Here is a 25,977-nt window from a genome sequence, read left to right on the forward strand (position 1 = left end):
ATGTTTCCCATATATAGGTACAGGTATGCCGCTATCCGGGCAATCTGATTGTGTTCATCTATGGCTTTAGGAGCCATATATAGTTCACTCAGGGCCACATGTAATATACCCTGATCTCTCCATTTGTCTGACCCTGTTTCAGTGACCTGTTGCGCGATGGCCTGCAACCAGACCGTTTGGTCCTAGTGAGTCCACTCACCTCTCACAAATAGCTTATGTAAGAGGTGCTCCCTCGCTATTTTCATGTCTACCAAGGTCGTCATTCTAGAGATTGATCTCTGTCCTGACTTACAGAAATTAGTATTTTATTTTTGCAAAACAGACCTTTTTCCTTAGAGTGTCCCTTTGAAGAGTGCTTTACAGCGTAAAACCGCGTGGTGATCCGACCGGATGTATGTATCCCGTCAGTTTGCACACTGTATTAAGCTGCACAAGTGATAGATCTAACCCAGACGTCCGGCTCGAGCCCCCAATTTGTAAGAAGATTCAATTCAACACTACAGCTAAGTCAATGCCTAGTCTGGGATACTGAATGGAAACCCTTATTGATATATCTGTATGTCCAGTTCATGAGTTCTGGATGACTACCCCTATATAACACCCCTCTCTTAGAATCCCCCTGACCCCACTGAGCCAAGAAGTAGTTCTGTTTTGCAAGTTGAAAAGGTTTATTTGAAAAAAAAAATTAACAGTATATATATATATCACACTTTTATAATGAATTAATAATTAATATCACACTTAAAACATGAGCAGTGATCAACAGTGAATAATGTCCTACTAGTAAACTGATTTGGTTACCCAGGAGTAGTATAAGGATGAGGTAGCACACTTGTGAATAGGAACAGAAGAATAAGGTGGTAGAGAATGCTTTATATAAGTTCAGATGGATGCAATGTTGATGAAAATGCAGTACAGAAAATACTCACTATGATTTCAACAAAACAATGTAATCACTTTTCTCTGGCAATCCACCCCCCCCCTTATATAATGTAAGGAAATGAAGAGTAGCACACAGTTCTCAGACATGCAATCAAATGTAATTCAGTTCACCCCAGCAAGCTTAGACTACGGATAGAAGTTGAAACACCTTCCCAAAATGCTTTTATATGTGCTGGCAATGAAGTGAGGAATATGCTGAAAATGGTTTTAATTCCCTTTAGGAGGTTCAGGGTGAGTGAAAGATACTTGGGATGAGCTCAGGCTCCCTTTAACAATGCTCTAGGAGTAACTAGCAGGTAAAATGAATTTTTGGCAAAGGAAAGCAAGGAAGCTGCTGTTTTCACACGTGGCTGGATTTTTAACCAAATCGCGAATCGCGGAAAAATTTGCGAATGCGTGAATCACGATTACAAAAGTGTAAGGAGTAGCAAGTCGATTCTAGGTTTGTTGAAAAGCTAAGATTCTAAGCTTTCAGAGGAAAGTTAAACCAAGTTTCTAGCCCAAACGGTTCCAAAGATATGAATGATTTTGTAAAGGTCGTTTTTCGAATTTAAAGTAACTCAAATTGACAGGTGACTGCTTTTAAAAATGACAGGTGACAGCTATGCGGCTGCAGAATTGACAAGTGACAGTTAGGAGGCAGTTCTACTTAGATTAAATAGATTGAATTATATCACTGGAAACTAAGATTTGGTTTCACCCCGTCCAAGCTGTACTCACAATGTATTTGGAAGGTCTAGGTCTCACGGATCGGGTGAAGATGGCTTCGGTTCTGGTTTCGCCCCGGACGGTCTCTGCGCACAGCGTCTGGTCTCTGCTCTGCTGGTCTGGTCTGACACGGCTCCTGGCCCGGCTCCTGGATCTCTGGGTACAGCGTCTGTGCACAGCTCCTGGATCTTTCTGCACAGCTTTCTCTGGACACAGCGCTGATCTGAAAAGAGAAAATAGAAGAGGACCCAAAAAGTGGGGCCCTCCCGTCCCCTGCACACTGTTTACTGATGCCACATAGGGCCTTCAAATATATGGATATAGATATATAACAGCAGTTTGTTAGTTGAGCATATAACAATTTATTTGGCAAAGAGGAAAACAAAATTTGCCAAAAGGCACATTCTGTTGTACAAAGTAATTCGTGACGTTTAACATATTAAAACAAATTGCGAAGAAGCAATAAATGATGGAGAGGTGATGCTGTCCAATTGTGGAGTGGCCGACGCGTTTCGAGGGTAACCTCTTCTTCATAAGGGCCCAATTGAACTGTTGACAACATTTCAAGGAGACAAAAAGTAAAATCTTTTATTTTATTTCCATAACAGTCAAGGACTGACTGACAAGCTGTACATAACTCGGGATGCTAGCGAGATGGTGAAGAGCAGAATACTGGAGATCTAGTATGGTGAAAAGAGTGAACTAACAGATCAAAGAGAAACACTCTATACTAATAGCTAAACACATAACAAAGGAGATGTATTGTGTGAGATCCACCTACATGGTGGGATCTAGAAAATGGCGTGATGAAGAGTCAGACAGATCGAGATAAGCCAAAAGCGGTAGTGGGTTCTAAATAGCAAGGACCACCCTTGAATAGTGAAAAAGCTGAGTCAATATGGGGAGCGTGTTTAAGAAAAAACCATACCCCTCCTGTGGACGGAGAAAGAATAACTCCAAAAGAGCGCTACTGAATAAAATAAATAATACTTAAAATAAACCGGAATTGGTTTTAAAGAATGCACTCACTCGAGTTGCGGGACGAGTAGCCAAGGCAACAGGGGCATCCGTGTGGTCAACAAGTATTCGAAACAATTATACGATGCAGGGCATCTGCAAAGAGACACGTACTGCTGGCACCTAAGTGGGGACATATACATTTCTGTCATACTGGAGAAAAATAAACCTGGGGTCTCCCAACCGGGCAAAGGGACCCAAGTAGCGGTAGCTTACCTGTACAGTGCGGGGAACACTGTTAGTGGAAACTGAAACCGGCAGGCAGTGGCTCCGCGCGGTCGTAACCTAGGTAACGAGCTGTGCTGGGGACACGCCGTCAGACGTAGAAAGGAAACTAAATAATAAACATAGAAAAGGGCATAGAAGCCGGTGAGTGAGGAATATGGAGGCCATCATGCAATGGCGCATAGTGCAAGCGTACTCATAGGGACTGACCAGAGATCAGGATAAATAAGAAAAGTAGAGTTAATATGTTCCATAATGAAACATAAGAATTCTGGTGTTCACCATCGCAACGCATTTTATAATTTTGGTTCTAATGGAACAGAAATTTGTGAATAGTACAATAATCGTTACAGTCATGATAGATAACACAAATGGTACATGCAGTTTACTCTTAATAGTCCAAAACAAATCATGTAGAGTCATGAGGCTACTCATTATATAGTGAGACAAGTATAATTCAATGGCAAGGGGATAAAAGATTGCGATGTAGCCTATTACTCATACAAGGTTCGAACGAATGGAGAGATGGTTCAATTGGTCATTCGTGAACAGGTGCAAACATTTAAGTGAATATAGGCAAGTCAAACATAGGAAAATACAGTTCCCTTGAAGAAAACATCAAAGTCACAACACTTGTAATGACAAAGAAAAAAAATTTTTTTTAAGGTCCGGGATACTGACACTTGTGTATAGTAGTTGGCGATGTAACATGTGAGTTTCACAATTCACTATAGAAAGCAACTCAAAGAGAATTCATCATTCAGACCCTTAGGTTGCAAAGTGTCAAGTGTGTGGATCCAGTACTTCTCTCGCTGTGACAACAGGGATTGGTAATTGCCACCTCTGTGTGGACGTTTGACAATTTCTATGACTTGAAATTTAATTTGTGCAATCGTATGTTGGAATTCGATGAAGTGCCTTGCCACTGGGGATCTGAGATTCTTACATCTGATGGTGGATTTGTGTTCTGACCATCTTTCTTTGACGGGTCTTGTGGTTTGTCCTATGTATAATTTACCACAGGGACATTTCAATGAGTAGATGACACCTGCGGAGAGGCAGGTGGAAAAGTCTCTGATTTTGAATTTCTTCCCAGTTTGTGGGTGAGATATCGTTTCACCTTTTATAACATTGTTACAGTTCGTACAGTTCAAGCAGGGAAAGGTACCCTTCTTTATGGTACTCAGTACAAGTTGTTTGTCTTTAGGAGGTCTTTCCGCTCTCACTAGTTTATCTTTGAGATTATGTCCACGTTTAAAGGCCATCATTGGTGCTTTGGGAAATAATTTCAGGAGAGAGGGATCATTGTGTAGTATGGTCCAATTTTTACGCAGAGTTTTGCTGATTTGGAAACTCTGTCGTGAGTACTTTGAAATGTAGAGTAGCGGTGTGGACTTATCCTTGACTTTAGGGATGCGTAGTTGTTCCTTCGTGAAGGTCTCTGATCTGTTGCGGGCTTCTCCTGTGATAGTATCTGGATACCCCCTAGATCCAAATCGTTCAACTAGAAATGAACATTCTGAGTCAAGGCCTGCTGGGTCTGAGATAATTCTCTTCAATCTTAACATTTGACTGAATGGTAGGCTTTTGAGCATGGGTTTAGGATGGAAACTGCTGAAATGTAAAAGATTATTCACGTCTGTTGGTTTATGGTACACCGTGGTGTCGATGTGACCCTCTTTGATCTGTAAGCTCACATCCAAAAAATGTAATGAAGGGTCCCCTACTTCCATTGTGAATTTGATTGTGTTGTTCACTGAATTCAGATGTTCCAAAAAAAGATCCAATTCATCTCGTGTACCACACCAGATACCGAAGATATCATCTATATAACGTTTCCAGGTCAAGATTTTAAATGACCAAAATGGGTGATCCAACACGTTTTCTTTTTCAAATTTATACATGTAGGTGTTAGCATAAACCGGAGCCATGGCCGACCCCATTGAAGTACCTGATGATTGTACATAGTATTGGCCCTGAAATCTAAAGTAACTGTTGTGAAGAATTATTTCCAGTAATTCCACAATAAATTCTTTGTTCCCTCTTATATGTTCATGATTCAACAGGAGCCAGAGTACAGCATCAACCCCTTCGATGTGGGGAATAGAGGTGTAAAGGCTGCATACATCCATACTAAAGAGAATGCAGCTAGTGTCCAGGGCTATGATTTCTTGTAGACAGTTGAGGAAGTCTGTAGTGTCCTTCAGGTAGGTTGGTATTTCCTGGATTAGAGGTTGAAGTAAACGATCCACATAGATGGCCAATGGGTCAAATATGCTATCAGTTCCCGCAACTATTGGTCTGAGTGGCGGATTAATGTTGTCTTTATGAACCTTTGGTAAGCCATAGAACACAGGCGTGATTGGATATTTGTTTATAAGGAACTGACTTGTTTTTGAATCAATCCAGTTGTTTTCCAAAGCATTGTCAATAGCTTTCTGGATGATGGCTTTGATTCTAAGTAGTGGATCATTATCAAGTTTTGTGTAAGTAACGGTGTCGTTAAGTAGTTCCAGACATCTCCGTGTGTAGTAGGATGAATCCATGATCACGATTGCCCCACCCTTATCCGCAGGTTTGATAGTTAAATCTTCATCTTTAGCCAGCTGTTCAACATGTTCAAGTTGGCTATTCTTAATATTAACTGGTTTAGTGCTATGGTAATTAATTCTTTTGAGGTCATTAATGACACTCTTCTCGAAGAGATCCAAGATCGAATTTTGAATCTGAGGGTCGAAAGTACTCTTGGGGCGCATCTGTAGGATGTCATCCTCTAGGGCCTGTGATTCTGTATCCAAATCGGATTCGAAAAACATCTTCAATCTTAATTTCCTCAACAATCTGTGAAGACAGATTTTTTCTTCAAATAGTGATGTGTTGCAAGTAGGAACAAAGGAAAGACCACGGTTTAAGATATCAAGTTGGCCACTCGTCAGGTTTTTGCTTGATAGGTTGATGACTAGATTTTCACTTATTTGTATCTTCCTTTTTGTGTTTTTCTTGCCTCGTCGTGTTTTTCTTTTTCTTTTTGTCTGTCTCTCAGGCCTAAAAAAACACCTGTGGTACTAGCAACTGTCCCAGATTGAGATGGTGTAAGGTGGGGAATTGTGGTCCCAGGTGTTGGTACTTGCTGTGGAATTTGTTCTTGTGACTGGTCTTTCGGTATTGGTTCTCCCACACTGCTACTACTACTATCACTCCCTGAGTTGGAGTTGTTAAGATTATTAGCTCGACTTCTGCTGGCGTTTCTGTGATGGTAAAACTCCTGCCAGGTATACACGATATCGTTCAAATAATCGAACGTATCGCGTTTAAACTTACGAAGTTTCCTTTGTTCTATGTCTGCTTTGTAATTGCTCAATTTGGAATTGATATCTTCCAAAAGTTGTGTCAGATCCTCTTTTGACTTGAATTCTGAAAGCTGTATTGTCAGTGCTTCTATGTCTTTGTCGATGGATGTCAATGACTTGGAAAGTTCCTCAATCGTAAGTAAGATCAAGTCAAGTGAACACTTGTTCAGAATTTGATCCCATTTAGCAACAAATGCTTTGCTCTCGCTGCAGAGTGTAGGTCTCAAATATACCCTCAATCCTCTAGGGATTCTCTGTGATTTGTAATATTCCACTAGGGTACTGGCATGTAATTTCTGCGATATCTCGCGTCTAATGAGTTTTTCTAATTGAAAGATTATTTTGTCTGGGCTGACTTTACTCTGTAAAGATTGGTCTGTATCAGCGCTGATCTGCACAGCTCCTGGATGCTTCTACCGCTGTTAGGTTTGCTTGATGCTGAGGCCTGCTGAGAAGAGTTCTCAGTTTGTGGGTTTAGGCCCTTGCTTTGAGTTCTGAATCAAGTTCTTTGGAGTTTTAAAGTCTAAGTGTTGGATCTGGTATCTTCTGGATGTTGTGTGGTCGGGCAGAGCGCGTTGCAGCAACTGGATTTGTTTCTCCCTACCTGTCCCAGCAGTCTCTTTTTATGTGTTTTGAAAATGGGTTTGTGCCTGGGCCTAGCAAAGCCTACCCCTCTCTACTTGTCATTGGCCCAATTCTCCCCTCTCCCATGATTGGGGGAAGGAAATGTGAGTCAGAGTGATGCTGTAGGTTTTATGGGTCAGAGGATCCTCCCCTGGTCAGTTTGCCCACAAATCTATATTTGATTCAAATACATATTGCACAGATACACAGTTGTTTAAAATTACATGCACCCATCACATATCACATGTTCAAACTCTGCTCTTCCTGGGGGGTTGCATTCAGAAATGGCAACATTTTCCACTTTTTAACTGGTTTTGCAATATCGGACATTTACCCAAATTTACACACATGTGCGCAAGGAGTATGGACATTAATTGATGAAGTGTCAGATTTTTAACATGCAGACATTTGGAGTGAAACCCTATTTTCCGCTAGCAACCCCCCAGATCATACCACCAGGTCCTAAAACCTCTTAAAATGTGGGCAGAAAAATCACAAAAATTATGGTATCATTTAGATAATTTTGACAAGTCCGCACCATGAGTTATACATCTTTCTTAAAATCATATTCTGGCCAACAGGGGTGTGTCTTCCCAGGTCACATGGTGGAGAAACCAGTCTATCCACTTTCTTTAAGCTCAGCCTGTCCTCAGAGGGGCTACCCCTCCCCGTTTCTGCCAAGAGGAAGCCACTTTTACGACGCCCCCAATAAAACTTCTGCCTGAGTCAAGGAAGGACTTTGTTCAAAAGGAAGCCATTTACGACCACCCTAATAAACCATCTGCCTGGGCCCAGGACAGGCCTTTGTTCAACTCCCTGTAGCTGCTCCACCCCTAATCTAATCAGATAGGTGACAACTCCTTTTGGCAAGGGGAAGAGTGGCTGAGCAGGTTTTAACTCCTGCGGGGGTAGATGTCAGGCAGAATTCAGTTTCATTAAGCCAGGTTTCAGCTAAATGTCACTTTTTGTCCCCCAGTTTAAGTCTATTACGATTTTTACATACACATTAAATAATTACTTCCTTCAAGTCATTTCAGAGTATAGTTTTACATTGTATCCACCTCTTAGCAAGTCTTTCCTTGGTCTGGTTTTGTTTCATTTGTTCAGTTTTACACAAAAGTCTGGTGGTTTTAAAATGCCGGCTTTCTGATAGTGGTGAGTACTGGTAATGCAACCATTTTTGGGATTTAAGAAAATGAATTCCCCACACTTCTAGGTTGCTTTTGGCAATCAGCATTGCCATTCCCAATGGTTTCAGGCTACTGTGTGGGTAGCCCAATGGTGGTTTTAGGCAGTGCCCTCCTGTGCTCACAACCTAGGCAAAATGGGTGGCAGCCTATTCTTCATGCATTTCCCTGTGCATTTTCTGGTAAGTTCTGGCCATCATGATGTTTTCCATGCCAGTACTGCACAATTTTCCTATTCTGTCGTACATGTGGGCTTTTTGGCCATCTTGGATTTTCTAAGCCCACAGCACCAAATGTTGCAGCATGATAGCTCAAACGTGGGTCAGGACACCCAACAGGTATGCGCATTATAAATAACCAAATCAAATCAAATCAAGAAGAGGACAAGTGTGATCAAGGCGAGTTCCATGGGTTTGGGTAGGAATGTTATGTAGTTTGACCAGGGAGTGATCAGAAAGAGTGGAATCCCGCTGCATTTGATGGGTTTTCATTATGTTATAGGGAGTTTGAGACTCTCGTTATGATGTTAGGGATAACAGCCAGTAGCCTTTTGAGTAGCAGGTCTAGCTCAGCAAAGAGGAGATTGAAGGTGCTATGTGGGCTGTACACTTGTAGAGTGTGCTGTGGTTTATGAGAAAGGATATTAATTGTATTAACATTGTAAAAAGACACTTTGTAACATTTTACGATGATAAATTCTAATTATTCCTTCCATTATATATAAATTACATTATATATCTTAAAAATAACTTTAAGCCAGTCTTACTAGCACATTAACAAAAACTAGAATAACTATTTAAATGATTTCTTGATATAAGGCTATCATTCCAAGGTGAACAATCTGTTACCCCCCTAGTGTACTCTTTGAAAATACCAATATGAAAAAGGGGAAGGGGAGAAAGAGAAATAGCATCAATGGTGGTTCTTGGATGCTTTGCATACAATCAAAGAGCATGTTGGAACATGAGACTGACCACAGATATTTATAATTGCGAAAGATATCTCTTATAAAAAGGATATATGCCTGGATCACAGATCACATTATGCACACAGGGCTTGGTGCTCTTTTCATTTTTCACAACTCACCCTAACTTTAAAATATTTGCAAACATGTACCATATACACTGATTTAGCCTGCTTATGAGGTTGGCTGCTAGGATACAATTGTATCTACTACTCCATTTGGGTGCACTCTCCCCAATTAATCTCAAATTTGAAAAGTGGAGGCCGATCCTTCTCTGAGTGAAAGGATGGTGATGGTATAGGAAAGGGGTACCTGGTGTGTTTTTGCTGATCATTAGGCAAGAATAACTGCCATTTCTAGTGAGTTTAGGGGAGTGGTGGAAGGTGATGTGGTCAGCCAGAGTGGCAGTGTGTGGGGGATGGTCCAGGTTTCACTGACAGCCATCCCTGAGAATTTAGTGTGATGGGAGCAACAGCGGTCAGTAAGTAAAGATATTTTCTTTCAGCACAATTGGTCATTCCAGTGGCCCAGAGAGTGGTCAGGATGAGGGCCAGGCAGGGAGAAGTCGGGGAGTAGCTGGTGGAAGAGAGAAAGGATAGATTTTGTTTTAGCGGGTGGAGGTTTGAGAGAGAGGAGCAACTAGAGTCCCATTTGGATGGAGAGTGAAGGATGGGGATGGGGAGAGAGGGTTACTGGGGCAAAGGGACCAGTGAGACAGTGAATGGGGGCAGGTGCAGACCCCACAAGAGAGAGATAGAGAGAAAGGACCATGAGGAAAGGAAGTAGGATGGACCGCAGCATCATGGGGGTACTAATATAGTGGGGTAAGGCAAAGGGTGGGACAGGAGAAGATGCACAGGGAGGTGGTGCTTAACATTTTCTCCAAATAAGTAGGTCAGTGATGACTAGAAGTATACTTTAATGGACCGGTAAAGAGCAATCATTTGTTAAACAGTCAGGCAGTGACTAAAGATCATGGATTATTTGTGCCGAAAAACGGGGATTTGTTCGCCATTCTGCCCGCAAATCCCCATTTGTTAAACAGGGATTTGCGGGCAGAATGGCGCACAAATCCCCGTTTTTCGGCGCAAATAATTCCATGAATCAGCCCCTCAATAGGCTAGTGGTGACCATGTGTGCTGCTCATGAATTCACATTATAAATACCATGTGGAAGGCCCATACATCCGAATGCACAGTAATTACTTTTTAGCAATACTTCGTAAAACGCTCTACCTATTATTTACCCACCTCATTTCCAAAATCAACAACAGGAGATTAAGTGCTTTTCCTTTTAATTATGTAACCACCTTCTTGGTAAAACCTGTTCTGAAAAGACTTCCTACTCTGATCTCTGGCTATTCAGTTCAGAATTGAAATACGTGCATATCACAGTGGTTTGCTGCAGTTCAGCTCACCATGCACGTACCAACGATGCGAATGCGCATATTCATTTCCGGATGTGCTATTTTGTCCACGATTATATTGATTCAAGTAGTGAAAGACCCAATACTTCAGAAGTGTAAGTACAACATTTTCATATTGTAAATATGTCTTATATACAATTATATGTGTATAACTGTCAGTTTTTACTGTCCGCTTTAACGGGTCCAAGCCCCATCCACACCATGTTTCATCGTTTACGCTGTTTCTGTCACTTTTGCAAAACACTAAGTAATATGAGACAAGTCACAGCTGGCCATGAGTTCACATGTTTTCGTTTTTCAAGAATAAAATGTAATTCTAAACATGCACAAAAAGTTATCGGTATGTTATGAGAAATATTGACTCCATGTTGCAGTCGAATCATGATCAACACAAATTGCCAGTGTTCGATTAGTTTGACAAAGCAAACCTGGTGAAGCCCCTTTGATAGCATAGCTTTGATGGATTGCAATGACAACAATATATACAAGTGTTACAAGGAAGGGACGTATAAAAGATATAAACATTCTAAAAAGAGGATCAGGTTTAAGAAAATGCACGACGGAAAGGATAGTCAGGGTGCAGGAGGACGATGTTGGAGTGGTACCCGCTTAAACATATTTTTTTTGCAAAACAGTGAGGTCGTCAAAATGGGGCCATTTCTGGTGCTTCGTGAAAAGATGCAGAGGGCATTTTGATATAAAACTCAAAGGGGCTGATTCACAGAAGCATGTTATAATGGTGCAATCCTATTGGGCGCTTTGAAATAGAATGTATGTCCTATTTAAGCACCTAACAAGCAAACAAATAAATAAAAGCTCTGTGAATCAGCCCCAAATTGTCTTGTCCAGGTTTCTCAAGCAAGAATCACTTAAAGTTGCGTCAATCGGTTCTGTCATTTCATCGACGGTTATAATTTCGATGTTTTTTTAATGAGAATTTTTTTAATGAAAAAAACTCATCAAAATGTATTAATTTTTATTTTGGGGGTTCTCCCCAAACCCCCATCCCCTATTGTTTCTTCAACTATTCCTGACCCCACCCCTGATGTATGCTCTTTCCCAACCCCCCCTATATATTTCGATGTGTTTTTTGCATTAAAAAATACTTGTTAAAAAAAACAACTTTGAAATTACACCTGTCGATGAAAGGACGTTATACCCTTCAATCGTTGTAATCATGATGCATAGCTTTTGAAAGACATGATATACCAGGTATGTTATGGTACTGGGAAAACACCACCATCTTAAGCTTTTTCTTAGCAAAAAAAGGACTTGCTAAAGTTAAAATATCAGTGTATGAGTTCTATATAACAATGATGTAAGAAAATGATGTGACCTTACTGTAAAATAATATATTAGTAGATGTGCCCGGCATATTATATGTCTCTCTCTCTCTCCTTCTCGTTTTCTCTCCCTCTCTATAACACTCTCTCTATTTTTTGCTCTCTCTCTATATATATATATCTGCACTCTCTCTCTCTCTCTCTCTCTCTCTATGTCTCATCTCACTCTGTATCTCTGTCCCTGAGGGCAAGAGTCGTGTTGTCATGTGCGCATTTCCCAGAGGCATCACAGCCATTGCTGACAGCAGTGCGATCAGAGAAAAACACAGAAACCTTGTGGGGTTAGGTTCTGTGTTTCTTAAGGTTAAAAGTAGATTGCGAGCAGCAGCAACATAAGCATTCCTTGAGGTGGGGACCGGCCTGGCATTTAGGCACATACATTGTTTGTCCTGCAGGAATATTACAATCGGACTGAGGGCACATTGTCTCTATGGGGAGGAGATAGGTATAGGCTATGTGGCATGTGCTGTGGTTTGTGAAAAAAGCATATTATTGTACTAACATTGTAAATAGACACTTTGTAACATTGTATTAGGATCATTTCTAATTATTCTTTCGTATATGTATATTCCATTGTATATTATAAAAATAACATGAGACTAATCTTATTGCACATTATCAAAAACTAGAATATCTATTTAAATTATTTCTTGATATAATGTTATCATTCCAAGCTGAACAATCTGGAACCCTCCTAGTGTACTCTTCGAAAATACCAATATGAGAAAGGGGAAGGAGAGAAAAAGAAATCGAACCAATGATGATTCTTGGATGCTTTGCATAAAATCAAAGAGCATGTTGGAACATAAGACTGACCACAGATCTTTATACTTGACAAATATGCCTCTTAAAAAAGGATACATGCTTTGATCACAGATTACATTATGCACACAGGGCTTGGTGCTATTTTCTTTTTTCACAACTCACCCTAACTTTAAAATATTTTCAAGCATGTACCATATATGCTGATTTAGACTGTTTTTGAATTTGGCTGTTTGGGTACAATTGTATCTACCCCTCCATTAGGGTCCATTCTCTAGAGATGCGCACATTAATCTCGAATTTATTTTAAAAGTGGGGGGAAACCATACCCTGAGTAAAAGGATGTCTAGGCACATGTCCAGTAACCTAATGCACAGACAACCTTAGAGAATGATATTAAAATATATATATATATATATATATATATATATATATATATATATATTTCAAAAACAAACAGCTTCGGGCGGAAACTATTCAAGCGAGCAGCACTCCACGAACAAAAATATATATATTATGCCATTGTGCGAGCGTATGGCATAGTAAATTTAAGATGAATTGTCTAAGCAGTTTTAGAAAATAACTATTGTGAATAACTTTTGAAGGTTTTCATACATAATTCAGAAAAAACAGCAGTAAAATTGCAAGGTATACACATTGGAGCATGGACAATTTCAGGATTTTTCATGGTCAGTTTCATATTTCAAAAACATGTTACATTTTGAATAGCTTTTAAGAAGGGTTTTTATGTATCGCAAAATCGGCTGCTTAGATTTTCATAACTTTTGCCATGCACCTAGATCTCATCAGAAATTGGTGCACAAAAAAAAAAGAAAATGGATTGAAGATGTATTTGTATATGGCATATGTGCAGAAAGAAGGTGCGTCTTTGAAACGAACAACACATATAGGTGTATAAGATGTAATTTGTACACATGTACACTATTATACATATGAAAACTAACATCCAAGATCCAAGTCAGGACTGACTTTGATGTTAGTTTTTAGGAGATGTAAATTGCGTACAGATGCGAACTGTAAAACTAGCGATTTTCGTGGCCATTCCTATGCCGAGAGGCTGTGCGGGTGCTTCCATGAATACAAGTCGTTTGGTGCAAATGTGGGCATGCAAGGTACTGTCTGCAGGCCATCCCCCGTAATGCCCACTTTTTTACATGTTCTTCCCCATTTTCTGAGTTCCGCCCCTTCCCAGCCCTCTGCGCAAGCCCCGCCCATGCTCTGCGTGGTTTCTCGCGCAAGATGCTCGACGGCTCGCACAGACATTCCGGGCCTGGGCAAATGCCACACAAGCCCCAAGAAAGTCCTGCACAGTCGGTTCCATGAATTGACAAACACAGATTTGCATGCAGTTTGAAGCGTACGTTCCCTATTTCCCATGCAGATTATTCCATGAATCGGGCCCCAAGTGTACAGGTATGGGTGGGAAATGTAAATTTCGTACATGCACCTTAATATACGTCTGAAAACTTGCATGAAAGTTTGGACTGACTTCAATGTGTGTTTTCTGGACATGTAAATTATGTAATTTACAAAATGCAAAACTTTTGTAGGCCACATCTACATATTGAAAACTCATAGCAAAGTGAAACCTCACTTCAATGTAACTTTTCAGACATATAGGAGGCATATCGGACAAGTGCAATTTATGATTTTATACCAAACACACATACACTACTTATATGACATGTAATTAGATGCCAGACACTTACCCACCAAAGGCTCATATGCTTTACATCACACAGATTTATGATATACTCTCCGATGACAACCAATCCTACGAGACATGCACCTATGACAGACCTACAACACAACTTCCTATAACACATGCTCTTATGACACACACTCCTATGACATGTTCCCATTGCTATGACTCATGCTCATACAACACACAACCTGATCACACACCTATGACATTCACAATTATGACACATGCTCCTATGTCACACACACATATGACACGCTTATGACACTCACACCTATGACACATGCTCCTGCGACACACACTCTAGCAACACATTTTCCAACACCCAGACTTATGACACACGCTCCTATGACTCATGCTCCTACGAAACACACTGTTAAGACAATTTATGACACTTATAACACTGACACTGACACTTATGACACATGCTCCTACAATACATCCTACTATGACACATGCTCTTATGACACACTTACGACACTCATATTTATGACACACTCTCCTATGACATACGTTCCTGCGACAGACTTATGACGCTCACGATTACAACAAACACTACTACAACACACACTCCTATGACACATGCTCTAACAACACACAATCCTATTACACACTTAAGACACTCACACTTATGACACAGGGTCCTACGACATGCACTTATACCCCAGACACTTCTACTACAACCTACTACGATTACATGCTGGTTGATCTTCATACACATCTACTCTCTTTTCAAGTTCCTTCTACTAGTCTACAAAGGTATCAATGGTCTTGCTCCTCAGTGCTTGTCTGATTGTATCTCTGTTTACTAACCATCTCATTCATTCCACTCCTCATCTGCATGCAACCTAACTGTTCTGTGCCCTCATACCTCCACTCACTTCTGCTTTTCTACCTTCTACCTTCTTGCCTGTCATGATCTCTGCTTCCAAAAGGTCAGGGTTTCCCCAACTCCCTTGGAAGCAGATCCATAACCCAGGTTCCGAGGGCCAACCAGTCCCAATTGGGACCTTTTGGACCCAGTCCTGGCGCCAGTGGCACCAGGCTCATAAATATGCCCAGTCCCAGCGCTGGAAGCGCCGGGCTCATAATGCTTGGGTGGACTTACCTGCAGCAGACCATGCTGCTTACTTGCCTGCCAGTTGAGCCTCTGATCCTCTTCTGTTTGGAACTACTTTTCCTGTTGGGTGGGGCAGGAGACACTCCCTAGGTTCAGAACACTGGAACTCTTCTGGAAAGCAGGAAGTCTTTTCTTACCTAGGCGTGGCTGTGGAAGGAGACACCTAAGCACTACAGGAGGCTATTTAAACCACACCCGATGGATGAATCTTGCTTTGCGTTATTCTGCATCCTCTGCAGCAGAACGCTCATCGTGTCTTCTGCATCTGATCCTGGGCCTAAGGAAAAAGGCTTACCATCCTGAATCCAGTCTTCAGCAACACCTATAAAGACAAGAAAGAACAGGTTAGCATTACGGTCTTCAGTGACAGCGCTTCACTTACCTGGTCCATCGGCTGTCATCAACGCCTCGCGCTGCATTCCGGCATCTGAAAGACAAAGGCTTACCTACTCTTCGTGCGCTCCGGATGTCTTCGCACTGCATTCCGGCATCTGAAAGACAAAAGCTCACCAACTCTTTGCACGCTCCAGAGGCCTTCGGCGCTGCATCCCGCATCTGAAAGACAAAACAAGGTGCGTTTAAAGACATTGGGGAACTTTAATACTCACGTGCCATTACTCCTTTCCACATCTAACCCAGTGGGTATTCCGGCACCCTGCAGCCGCTCCGAACTTGTACCTGCAAAATAAAAAGACAGTTAGAGCGCATCGTGAAGCAGGCAACAAGCGCTTACTTACGTGCTTCCAGGCGCTTCTATTCATCACACGGGCTCCATCTTCAACTCACTTCAGCCCGTCATCCGCCATCGCCGGAACCCTGCAAAACAAGAGACATCATTACTAAAGACTTTTAAAGACATTAGAATTACTCGAAACTTACCGTTCGTGCAGTAAACGACGGACAGCAGTCCTCTGAAGTCAAGAGGCCTGCTCCCCTTATCCAGTGAAGAAACTGGTTACAGCACCCTGCCCCGAGGCAGATGGAGAGCACGGCGTTCACTTACCTAAGGTGAGAGCGTTGACCTTTGGGGTTCTACAGGAGAAGAGAAAGGGAAGAAGAGAGAGACATTCAATAACCCAGTTCATTAATCCCATATTTTCTATCTGCAGACATCTTACCCTTCGAGTCAGACATACAGTGCACAGAGGTCCAGCCCAAAGAGCCAGCCGTGTGTTACACATCACCTTTGAAGATACGGCATACGCCCAGTCAAGACCGGCGTCTCTACGGGAATCAGGTGAGCGTTACAGAACGCAAAGCCTACCGCAAAACTCCCGTCCAGGCGCTATGGAAACCTCGGATACTGACCAGCTAGCCCAGTTACTTGGGGAACTAAGGGCAGAAGTGCATGCAGCCCGTCAGGAAACGAACGCTCTAAGAAGGGAACTGATTATTTCCAAGGAGCGAACAGATGATCTCGCTAGACAATTGCTACAGTCACAAGCCGGACAGACCCCGTTACCCGCATCTGGGGGAAATCTTCCTTCTACATCCTCTATGAATCCAGTGCAGATCAACCTACCTGGGAATGTACCTCTGGCTCCGCCCGAACGATTTTCTGGTGACCCAAAGAGGTTTGCAGTATTTATCAATCAGTGCCGGTTGCATTTCTTATGCCGCCCAGCAGCCTTTCCAACTGATCAAGCTAAAGTAGCTTTCGTGCTTTCGTACCTTAGTAGCAATGCGGCAGACTGGTCGATCCCTCTAGTAAATCAAGATGATCCGGTCCTCCATGATTTTCAAGCTTTTCAGCTCAGTATGGAAAAACTGTTCGCAAGACATTCACAGGGGCAGGCCTTGGACAATGAGCTTCTTTCGTTGCGACAAGGTAATCAAGACCTTTTGGCTTATATTGCGTCTTTCAACAGAGTGATAGTGGAAACTCAATGGCCTGAGGATAAAAGGATTACGCTGTTTTATAGAGGTCTACGTGGAGAGCTCAAAGATGTGTTAGCCCAAGTAGTGAATCCCCCACAAGATTGTTCGGACTATATAGACTTAGTCGTTCAAATAGATCACAGACTGCAGAACAGGAAGGCCGATCGTTCCAAGTTTGATGCTCGAGTATTTTCCAAACCGCCAACTCCTTCCAAAGGAGTAGACTCCGGGGAACCCATGCAAATAGGGGGCCTGAAAGGTCCTCTAACACAAAAGGAGCGGGAAAGGAGAAAACAGTTGCAATTATGCCTCTATTGCGGAAACTCAGGGCACTTTCTTCGAGACTGTCCGGTGAAACTGCCAAGAAGGCAGTAGGAGCTGCAGTTATCAAAGTTACAAACTCTGAGCAGGGAAACGACCTCGCCCGACAAGAATAGAGGTCCTCTTGCCGAGCGTGAAAACCAGTTCCGTGACCTCGCATTTCGTGATACCTATGGTCCTCATTAGCCCTGATAATCCGGATCGATTACATGCAATTGAAGCTTACGTCGACAGCGGTGCCATCGGCAATTATGTGGATCATGAAATGGTTTTGAGGATGAATCTTGTTGTAAAGTGACTTCCAGGCTTCTTGGGATTACTTATATGTTTATTACAAGTACTTAAGTCACAGTTACATGAAGTTATATACATAAGTGGACAGGACATAACACTGGATCCCATCACCCAGGCTGGGGAGCTCTAACTGGCTGGGTGTGGAATCCTTGGGTAAACATTCCGACATTCACAAGGCAACACTCCACATGACATCACCAGCTTTCACATGCACATCACAACACATCTCCTTCCTTTACTGATAAACATTACAAACACACTCAGGCACGATATAACACATCTTCCTTTACTGATTCACACTGCACCCAAACAGATACATCAAATAGACACAACATATCTCCTTTCTTCTCAAACGTCAACACACACAGACAAGCACACCACAGCATATTCCCCTCCTTTCCACATCCATCACCAGCATGGGGAATATCAATTCTTAGGGACACTCTCCCTACTTCTGTAGGCCACTAACCCTACACACCCACCTACACCTTCAAGCATCTGGGGAGATATCTCCAATCGGACTGGTGGATACGCTACCTCCAAATACTCTAGCAGATTCGCTACACGCTACCTAAAAATACTCTTGCGGAGGCACTACCTCCAATCACACTGGCAGAGGCGCTACCTCCAATTACTCAGGCAGAGGCGCTACCTCCAAATACTCTGGCAGGGCGCTACCAAATGACACAAGCAGAAGCGCTACCTACACATACTCTGGCGGGGCCCTACCCCCCAATTACACAGGCGGCGGCGCTACCTTCAATTACTCAGGCGGATGTGCTACCTCCAACTACACTGGGGCCCTGGCGGGGCGCTACCCAATTACACTGGCGGAGGCGCTACCTCCAAATACTCTGGCGGAGGCGTTACTTCCAATTACACTGGCAGAGGCGCTACCTCCAAATACTCTGGCGGAGGCGCTACTTCCAATTACACTGGCGGAGGCGCTACCTCCAAATACACTGGCAGAGGCGCTACCTCTAATCACACTGGTGAAGGCGCTACCTCCAAATACTCAGGCGGAGGCGCCACCTCCAATGACACTGGCGGAGGCGCTCCCTCCAAATACTCTGGCGGAGACGCTACCTCCAATCACACTGGCGGAGGTGCTACCTTCAACTACTCTGGTGGAGGTGCTACCTCCTATTACACTGGCGGAGGCGCTGCCTCCAAATACACTGGCAGAGGCTCCACCTCCAACTTCACTGGTGGAGGCATTACCTCCAAATACTCTGGCGGAGGCACTACCTCTAATCACACTGGCAGAGGCGCTACCTCCAACTACTCTGGCGGAGGCGCTACCTCCTATTACTCTGGCAGAGGCACTGGTAAACATTCCGACATTCACAAGGCAACACTCCACATGACATCACCAGCTTTCACATGCACATCACAACAAATCTAACTCTTTGTCCCAAGGCTGTAAAGGACGTCATTAGTACGGTGGATATAACGGAGATAGCCTCCGGACCAGTAACACATACCACTCAAGAAGTGACGCTAGTAAGTCAAGATGGACACCATGAGAAGATCGTGTTCGATGTGATCAAGGCTCCTCAGTTTCAGATTATTCTAGGAATACCTTGGTTAGAGAAACACAATCCTCTGATCGATTGGCGATCAAGAACGGTCCAGTTTCCAGAATGTGTCTCTACTTGTCACCCTCCACCTGGTGTTGCACTGGCAGCAATTTCTTCAGAGACTCCCCAGTTACCTCCCGAATACCTAGGACACCAAGATGTCTTCCGGAAGGATCAGGCTAACTCTCTACCTCCTCATAGGTCTTATGACTGCCAGATAGACCTGATACCTGGATCTACTCCTCCTTGTAGTAGAATTTATGCCCTCACCGAGCCTGAGAACCATCACCTTCGACAATACCTGGATCAATACCTGGCAAATGGGTTTATTCGTCCTTCCAAGTCCCCTGCTTCTTCAGCTTTGTTCTTCGTTCCAAAAAAGGAAGGAGACCTTAGAACTTGTATAGATTATCGCTCCCTGAACCAGATCACTGTCTAGAATAGATATCCGTTACCTTTGATCCCTGAACTCCTGGACCAAGTCAGAAAAGCATGCATATATACAAAGCTGGATCTTAGAGGAGCCTACCACTTGGTACGAGTAAAAGAGGGCGATGAATGGAAGACGGCCTTCCGCACCAAATATGGGCTATTTGAATATCAGGTCATGCCCTTCGGACTTTGCAATGCCCCGGGCCGCCTTTCAATATTTTATGAACGATGTCCTCAGAGAACTCATAGATGTGTGTGTTGTTGTTTACATTGACGACATCCTCGTTTATTCTTCATCGGAATCTGAACATCGGAAACACGTGAAAATGGTCCTCGAAAGATTGCGTCAACACAAACTTTTCGCTAAGTTGGAAAAATGTGTTTTCAACGTGACTGAAGTTGAATTCTTGGGATTCATATTATCACCTCGCGGAGTGCGTATGGATTCAAAGAAGGTCGATGCAGTTCTCAAATGGCCATCACCATCCTCCGTAAAAGGTGTGCAAAGCATGTTAGGCTTCGCTAACTTTTATCGCAGGTTTATCCCCGAATTTTCTCGGATAGTCCAGCCCATCACTGCCTTGTTAAAGAAAAACAAACGTTTTGAATGGTCTACCGAGGCGGAACAAGCTTTCCAGGATTTGAAGACTAGATTTATCTCTGCACCAATCTTAAAACACCCTCGCCCCGAACTCCCCTACATCGTGGAAACTGATGCTTCAAGCCTTGCCATGGGGGCAGTTCTATCACAAAAGGACCCGGTAACCAATCAGTTGCATCCCGTGGCATTTTGGTCCCGCAAATTCTCGCCTCCTGAAATCAACTACACGATTACTGACAAGGAACTTCTGGCTATCAAGTCTGCCTTTAAGGCTTGGCGGCATTATCTGCTGGGGGCCCGACACACGGTTACTGTGATTACGGATCACCGAAACCTGCAATATTTGAAAACCGCAAAAGCCCAATCCTCTAGACAACTCCGTTGGGCATTATTCTTTGCCGAGTTTGACTTCATAATTACCTATCGACCTGGTACAAAAAACGGTAAAGCTGATGCGCTTTCTCGGATGGGAGTGGAAGAACATTTGATCAACCCTAAACCTGTACCAATCATTCCCGAACAAAGAATTCTGGGTGTAATCACCACACAATCCATAGAGGAAGTTAAGGATAAAGCCAGGCAACTTGTAACTCCAGCAGACATACAGAATTGGCATCTGCAGGGAAAGGACTTTGCAGTAAAGGACAACTTATTGCATTTCCAAGAACGATTATACCTGCCCAGCACAGATTTACAGAAAAAAGTAATCTCTTGTTATCACGATTCTTTAATGGAAGGACATCCCGGTATGGCCAAGACCTCAGAAAAGATCAAGCGCTACTTCTGGTGGCCGTCTTGGGAAAAAGATATCAGAGACTTTATAATGTCCTGTGGAGTATGCGCCCAAAACAAGAGTCAAAAGGAAAGACCAGCAGGCCTCTTACGCCCTATTGACATCCCACCTCGCCCTTGGCATACGCTTTCTATGGACTTCATCACCGATCTACCTCCATGCTCCGGATACAATACGATTCTAGTAATCGTGGACTTATTCTCCAAGATGGCGCATTTCATTCCGCTCAAAGGCTTGCCAACAGCAGCAACTCTGGCCCGAGAATTTCTCGAAAACATCGTCCGACTGCACGGTTTTCCTTCGGTTCTAATTTCGGATCGAGGTAGTCAATTTATTTCTCATTTTTGGCGAAGTTGCTGTCGGTCGGCTCAAATTGATGTGAGACTATCGACCAGTCACCACCCTCAGACCGACGGACAAACCGAGAGGACCAATCAAACTCTGGAACAGTATTTACGCTGCATGCTGCAACAAACTGAAAAAACTTGGAAAGACATCCTTTGGATAGCCGAATATGCCTACAACAACTCTGTCCATTCGGGAACTGGGAAAACCCCGTTTTTTCTTTTATACGGCAGTCACCCTCGAACCTCGGAGTTGGATCCCCTCCAAGATCTTGAAACACCAGCAGTAGACTACCTGCATTCTACAATCACCCAAGCCTTTAAGGAAGCTGTTTCTCACCTTCAAAGGGCTAAAGAACAATACAAGAAAGGAGCAGATCAACATCGGAAGGAAGCCCCTCAATATCAAGTAGGGGATCAAGTCTGGTTATCCACCAAATATCTACCTCTAAAAGGGCCACGCACATTCAACCCAAGATACCTTGGTCCCTATTCCATCACTACCATAGTAAACCCAGTAGCGGTCAAGTTGGACTTGCCCCCGCACATGAAGATACATCCGCAGCGTTGGATTGAGCAGTCGGCCAATCGGCCCGTGGCCGATGAGAATTAGAGCTGACTGGACTGTGGGCCGGTTTTATTTAGCACTTAGGGGCCGATTTTCACACACACACATAATAAATCATTCATGTCAGCCTCGGCTATCAGCCTGATGGCGCCGGGGGGCCAGCCCGCAGGGCTGCCTGGGCGGGCGTGGTGTTGTTATTTTGTAACATTTCCTAAAAGTAACAGGCCCCGTCCGGCGGAGCGCGCCCATGTGCACAGAGGTGAGAGAACAGAGCAGGCCATTTAGCATTCGGTTTCGTTTCGCTTCCTTTCGAATTTTGCATTCAAAAGGAAGCGAGACTTTGAGTGCTGACTGCCTGCCGAGAGGAGCAAAGTGCTCCCTGCAGAGGCTGTGGGGAAGGCGTGCACACACTCTGACGAGCTGGAGAGGTTAGTTGGCAGGCCCGCATACACCTTGTTGTTCTCCTTTCCCAGTGCGTGTGCACCAGATCTTCTTGCTGACTCGCATTGGAGCTTCAAGCACGAATTGTGCAGCCCGTACCGTAATAATAATTGATTTTTTTTTAAACTGATGGCATTCCTCAGACACCGAGAAGGGAAGGAAGGAGGCGGGTAAATAAGTCAGGCTCAAGTTATTGATCAAAAGTCAACCGCAGTGTTAACTGTGCATTCATCACACGAACGTTGGGCAGCCTCTGTTTACCTAGACTGACAGGCCTGGGCTGTTGCTTTTACAGATTCTCTTCGCTCCAATTATGTTTTCATGTTCACTCTGATGTGCACCATCTGCCAGGCTGTAATGAATTAATTTGCAGGCAGCGAGTTGGCGCGAGACACCATGGCGCCAGCAGCCACTTTGCATGTGGGAGTGTTACCTTTTTTACAAAACATTGGGAACCAGCCTAGCCCGCTCCCAGTGTTTTGCAAAAAAGTAACATCCTGCAAATGCTCGTCCGTCGGATTCGTTCACAGTGGAAATGTGTAGTTTATCCTGTGGGTCGAGGTCGAGGAAGGAGTTTTCAAGGAGGTGGGAGCAGGGACGCTTCGAAGGTAAATAACGATGAAAGGAATTTCTGTTGTGTGTCTGGTCTGGTCAGTTAATGTGCTGTGTTATTCGGTAATAATATGTAAGCTTTGTCTTGTCCCCGGACCTGCGCCACGTTTGTGGAGTAGATTGATTTGTACATAATTGTCCGGGGAGGCCGCTGTGCCGCAGGGGAAGGTTTTAATGTTTCATTCTCTGGGTCAGTGCGATCATCGTACCGCAATGTTTTTATGGTCATGGCCAATGATTGATTTGTGGCTACCGGGCGGCATGGGCTGCAGCATGCATGCCTGGGTCCAGAGGGTACATTCGGGGTAATGTTGGGGGAAGCGAACTGGCCTTGCAGCGGGAGTCGGGTCTTTGTTGGCAACTTGGCGGGCTCCTAGTCATCAGTGCATGTGAAAGCAGTGCACGGGTTGTGGGGCTTCTATGGCGCTAGCTATGTCGTTGCTTCACAGAAATGTGAACGCAGTTTATATGGCAGAAGGCCGCATTGGGCAATCGAATCTCCAGAAGGCAAGAAAACTAGTGCCTCTGCATGTAGAGATTACACATTTAACCGCAATGGAGGAGTGGGGGGCGGTGTGGTTGCTTGGGTCTGTGGGCATCCATTTGCATGTTTGCACATGGAAGAGGTGGCATGCCTGGGCAGCGAGTACGCAATAAAAAGAAGCCAGTCTAGGCGAATGGCGCACTTGCCCGTTAAAACAAGTCATGTGCTTTACTTCAACCCACACTTTGGAATTGGGCCACTTTCTGCGCATGTAGTGATCTTGGGCAATTCACCGAAATCTGCCTGTGCCGCGTGTCTTCCAAAAATAAGAGCTCTTTGACACAAGGCGCGCATTACACAAGGCACTATACAGAAGAAAACTGGAGGCACACTTCACAGGAAAGGATGGCGAAATGTGAGTGATATGAGGAGGGAGACAAGTGGGGTCCTGTATGCAGTGCTCACAACAAACTGACATGTCTCTGGTCGCTGGAGTGCTTCTTTATGTAGCGCCTGGACTTACATCCAGAACACTCACCACATATAAATAGGTTGCCAGCAACAAACGAGGACACAGGCCAATACCTACAGCACATCAGCATTAACATTAATGACACAAAAACGGAAAATTAAAGTCTGGATCCGTCTCGCGCCACAGCAGGTGCATTTACCCAAGCGGCAACTCTGCTCTGTGTGAGAAGTGCGAACGCCAATTGCTCAGGGTGCCCCCTTTTGTTGTGGGACAGGTTGGTTGCGGTGGGTCGGGGTAGGGGTTGGATTGTATGGGCGTATGCTGACTGTTTCAGTGGAGTGAGCGGTGTGTTGCGTCACAGGGAGGACAGCGTTTGCGAGGTCATTATAGGAGACATGCTTTTCAGTAGGAAAGCGGGTGGGGGTTGTTAATTTGTGAGCTTAGTTGGATTGGTTGGCGTTGCTGGGCAGCGACTGAGGAGTTTTGTGTTTTTCCCAGGTGTCAGATATATCCAAGACACAGATGGCCTAATACTGATCTTGGGACAGCAATGGACACCACACCAACAAATGTTCCCTCCCTGCTTTGAAGCGCTATGAAACACGTTGTAAATAAGCGCTATATAAATAATTATTCAATTCAACCCTGCAGCAAGCGCATTAACCTGGGCAGACATCTAGATGGAAAACCAAGAAAAAGAAACGTTATAAACACAGCCCTGCCACCTGTGGCCTTCCCTTTTAATAACAGAATGTGGAAACACACAATATTCACATGTCCTCTGTGTACGCCTAGAATGAAAACCCAAAACCAAGTTAATCACAGATTCGTCAGGGTAAAGGGGGGGGGGGGGGCGATACAGCGGTACTTTAACGACCAACAAACCAACATGCGGTCTATGAATAAGTGTGTGTAGGACTATACATCTGCGAGCTTCGGCAAATTCACAATAAATACCCTCACTCTTCAGTGAATTGGGGTTGCCATGGTATCGCTGGGCCATGGTATCGTTGGGCAGCCATGGAGAGGGTGAGGGCATGTTGGAATGCTTGCGATCCCAATGTAGATTTCCAAATGTATGTATCTGTGGCATTTTATAGGTAACAGAAAAAGCGCATTGAGGGGGGCAGGAGGTCACAGATACCAGAATGCAAGGCAAAAAAACTCAACCATCGTCACCCTAACCCTCCTTCCATGCTGGGGTTGCGGAGCCCTGTATAAGCATTGACTTGCAGCAGGTCCCAAAACCGCAGTGGGGGTGGTTGGTTCATTGCATTCCTTTGCCTCGGAGCTGTAGACCCTGTCACAGAACTGTATGCAAAGTTATGTTATTTTATGAGTTGTGTTGTAATGTAACAGACACATGAACCCTCCATAAGTAGCATTTTCTGTAAAATCGTGAATTGACGTGATTCACGGATGATGGTTTGAGGGCCACTTTTTTTGAGGCGAGGGGTGGACCACTTTATTGAGGCGAGGGGTGGGCCACTTTTTTTTGGGTGTCCGGGCCTATTTCTTGTCCCAGTCCGACACTGTACATCCGGTCTTCCACGTCTCTCTATTAAAACCCGTGCAACCTCAAACCCGACTAACTAAATCTCCAAAACCCATCCTAGTTGAGGGAGAACTCGAGTTTGAAGTCAAAAGCATTCTGGACTCCAAGATCTCCAAATCTAAACTATTTTACCTAATTGACTGGAAAGGCTACGGCCCCCAAGAGAGATCCTGGGAACCTGCTGAATATGTCCACGCTCCTCGCCTAATCA

At 43.9% G+C, this 25,977-nt stretch overlaps 1 protein-coding gene and 1 long non-coding RNA gene across 4 annotated transcripts in view; one reads left to right on the forward strand and one right to left on the reverse strand.

The window, feature by feature from the left end:
• Positions 1–1,998: 1,998 nt before the first annotated feature.
• LOC138566576 (uncharacterized) lies at positions 1,999–3,003 on the reverse strand. The gene is made up of 3 exons (XR_011301969.1): positions 2,884–3,003; positions 2,680–2,790; positions 1,999–2,199 (listed from the first exon to the last, which is right to left on the reverse strand). It is a non-coding gene; the product is annotated as an uncharacterized lncRNA (long non-coding RNA).
• Positions 3,004–10,351: 7,348 nt separating this feature from the next.
• Positions 10,352–25,977, forward strand: part of LOC138566577 (galactosylgalactosylxylosylprotein 3-beta-glucuronosyltransferase 1-like) — a 327,890-nt gene continuing 312,264 nt past the window's right edge. Inside the window, exon 1 of one of the 3 annotated variants that reach the window (XM_069644076.1) lies at positions 10,352–10,538. In XM_069644076.1, the coding sequence (XP_069500177.1) occupies positions 10,436–10,538 (103 nt within the window). In that variant the 5' untranslated portion in view covers positions 10,352–10,435. Of the gene's footprint in view, positions 10,539–23,170; positions 23,252–25,977 lie in introns of those variants that run through there. The other 2 variants (XM_069644077.1, XM_069644078.1) reach the window with 2 other exon arrangements.

The sequence above is a fragment of the Ambystoma mexicanum genome, chromosome 2p (genome assembly GCF_040938575.1).
Source record: "Ambystoma mexicanum isolate Mex_15411 chromosome 2p, UKY_AmexF1_1, whole genome shotgun sequence".
NCBI lineage: Eukaryota > Metazoa > Chordata > Amphibia > Caudata > Ambystomatidae > Ambystoma > Ambystoma mexicanum.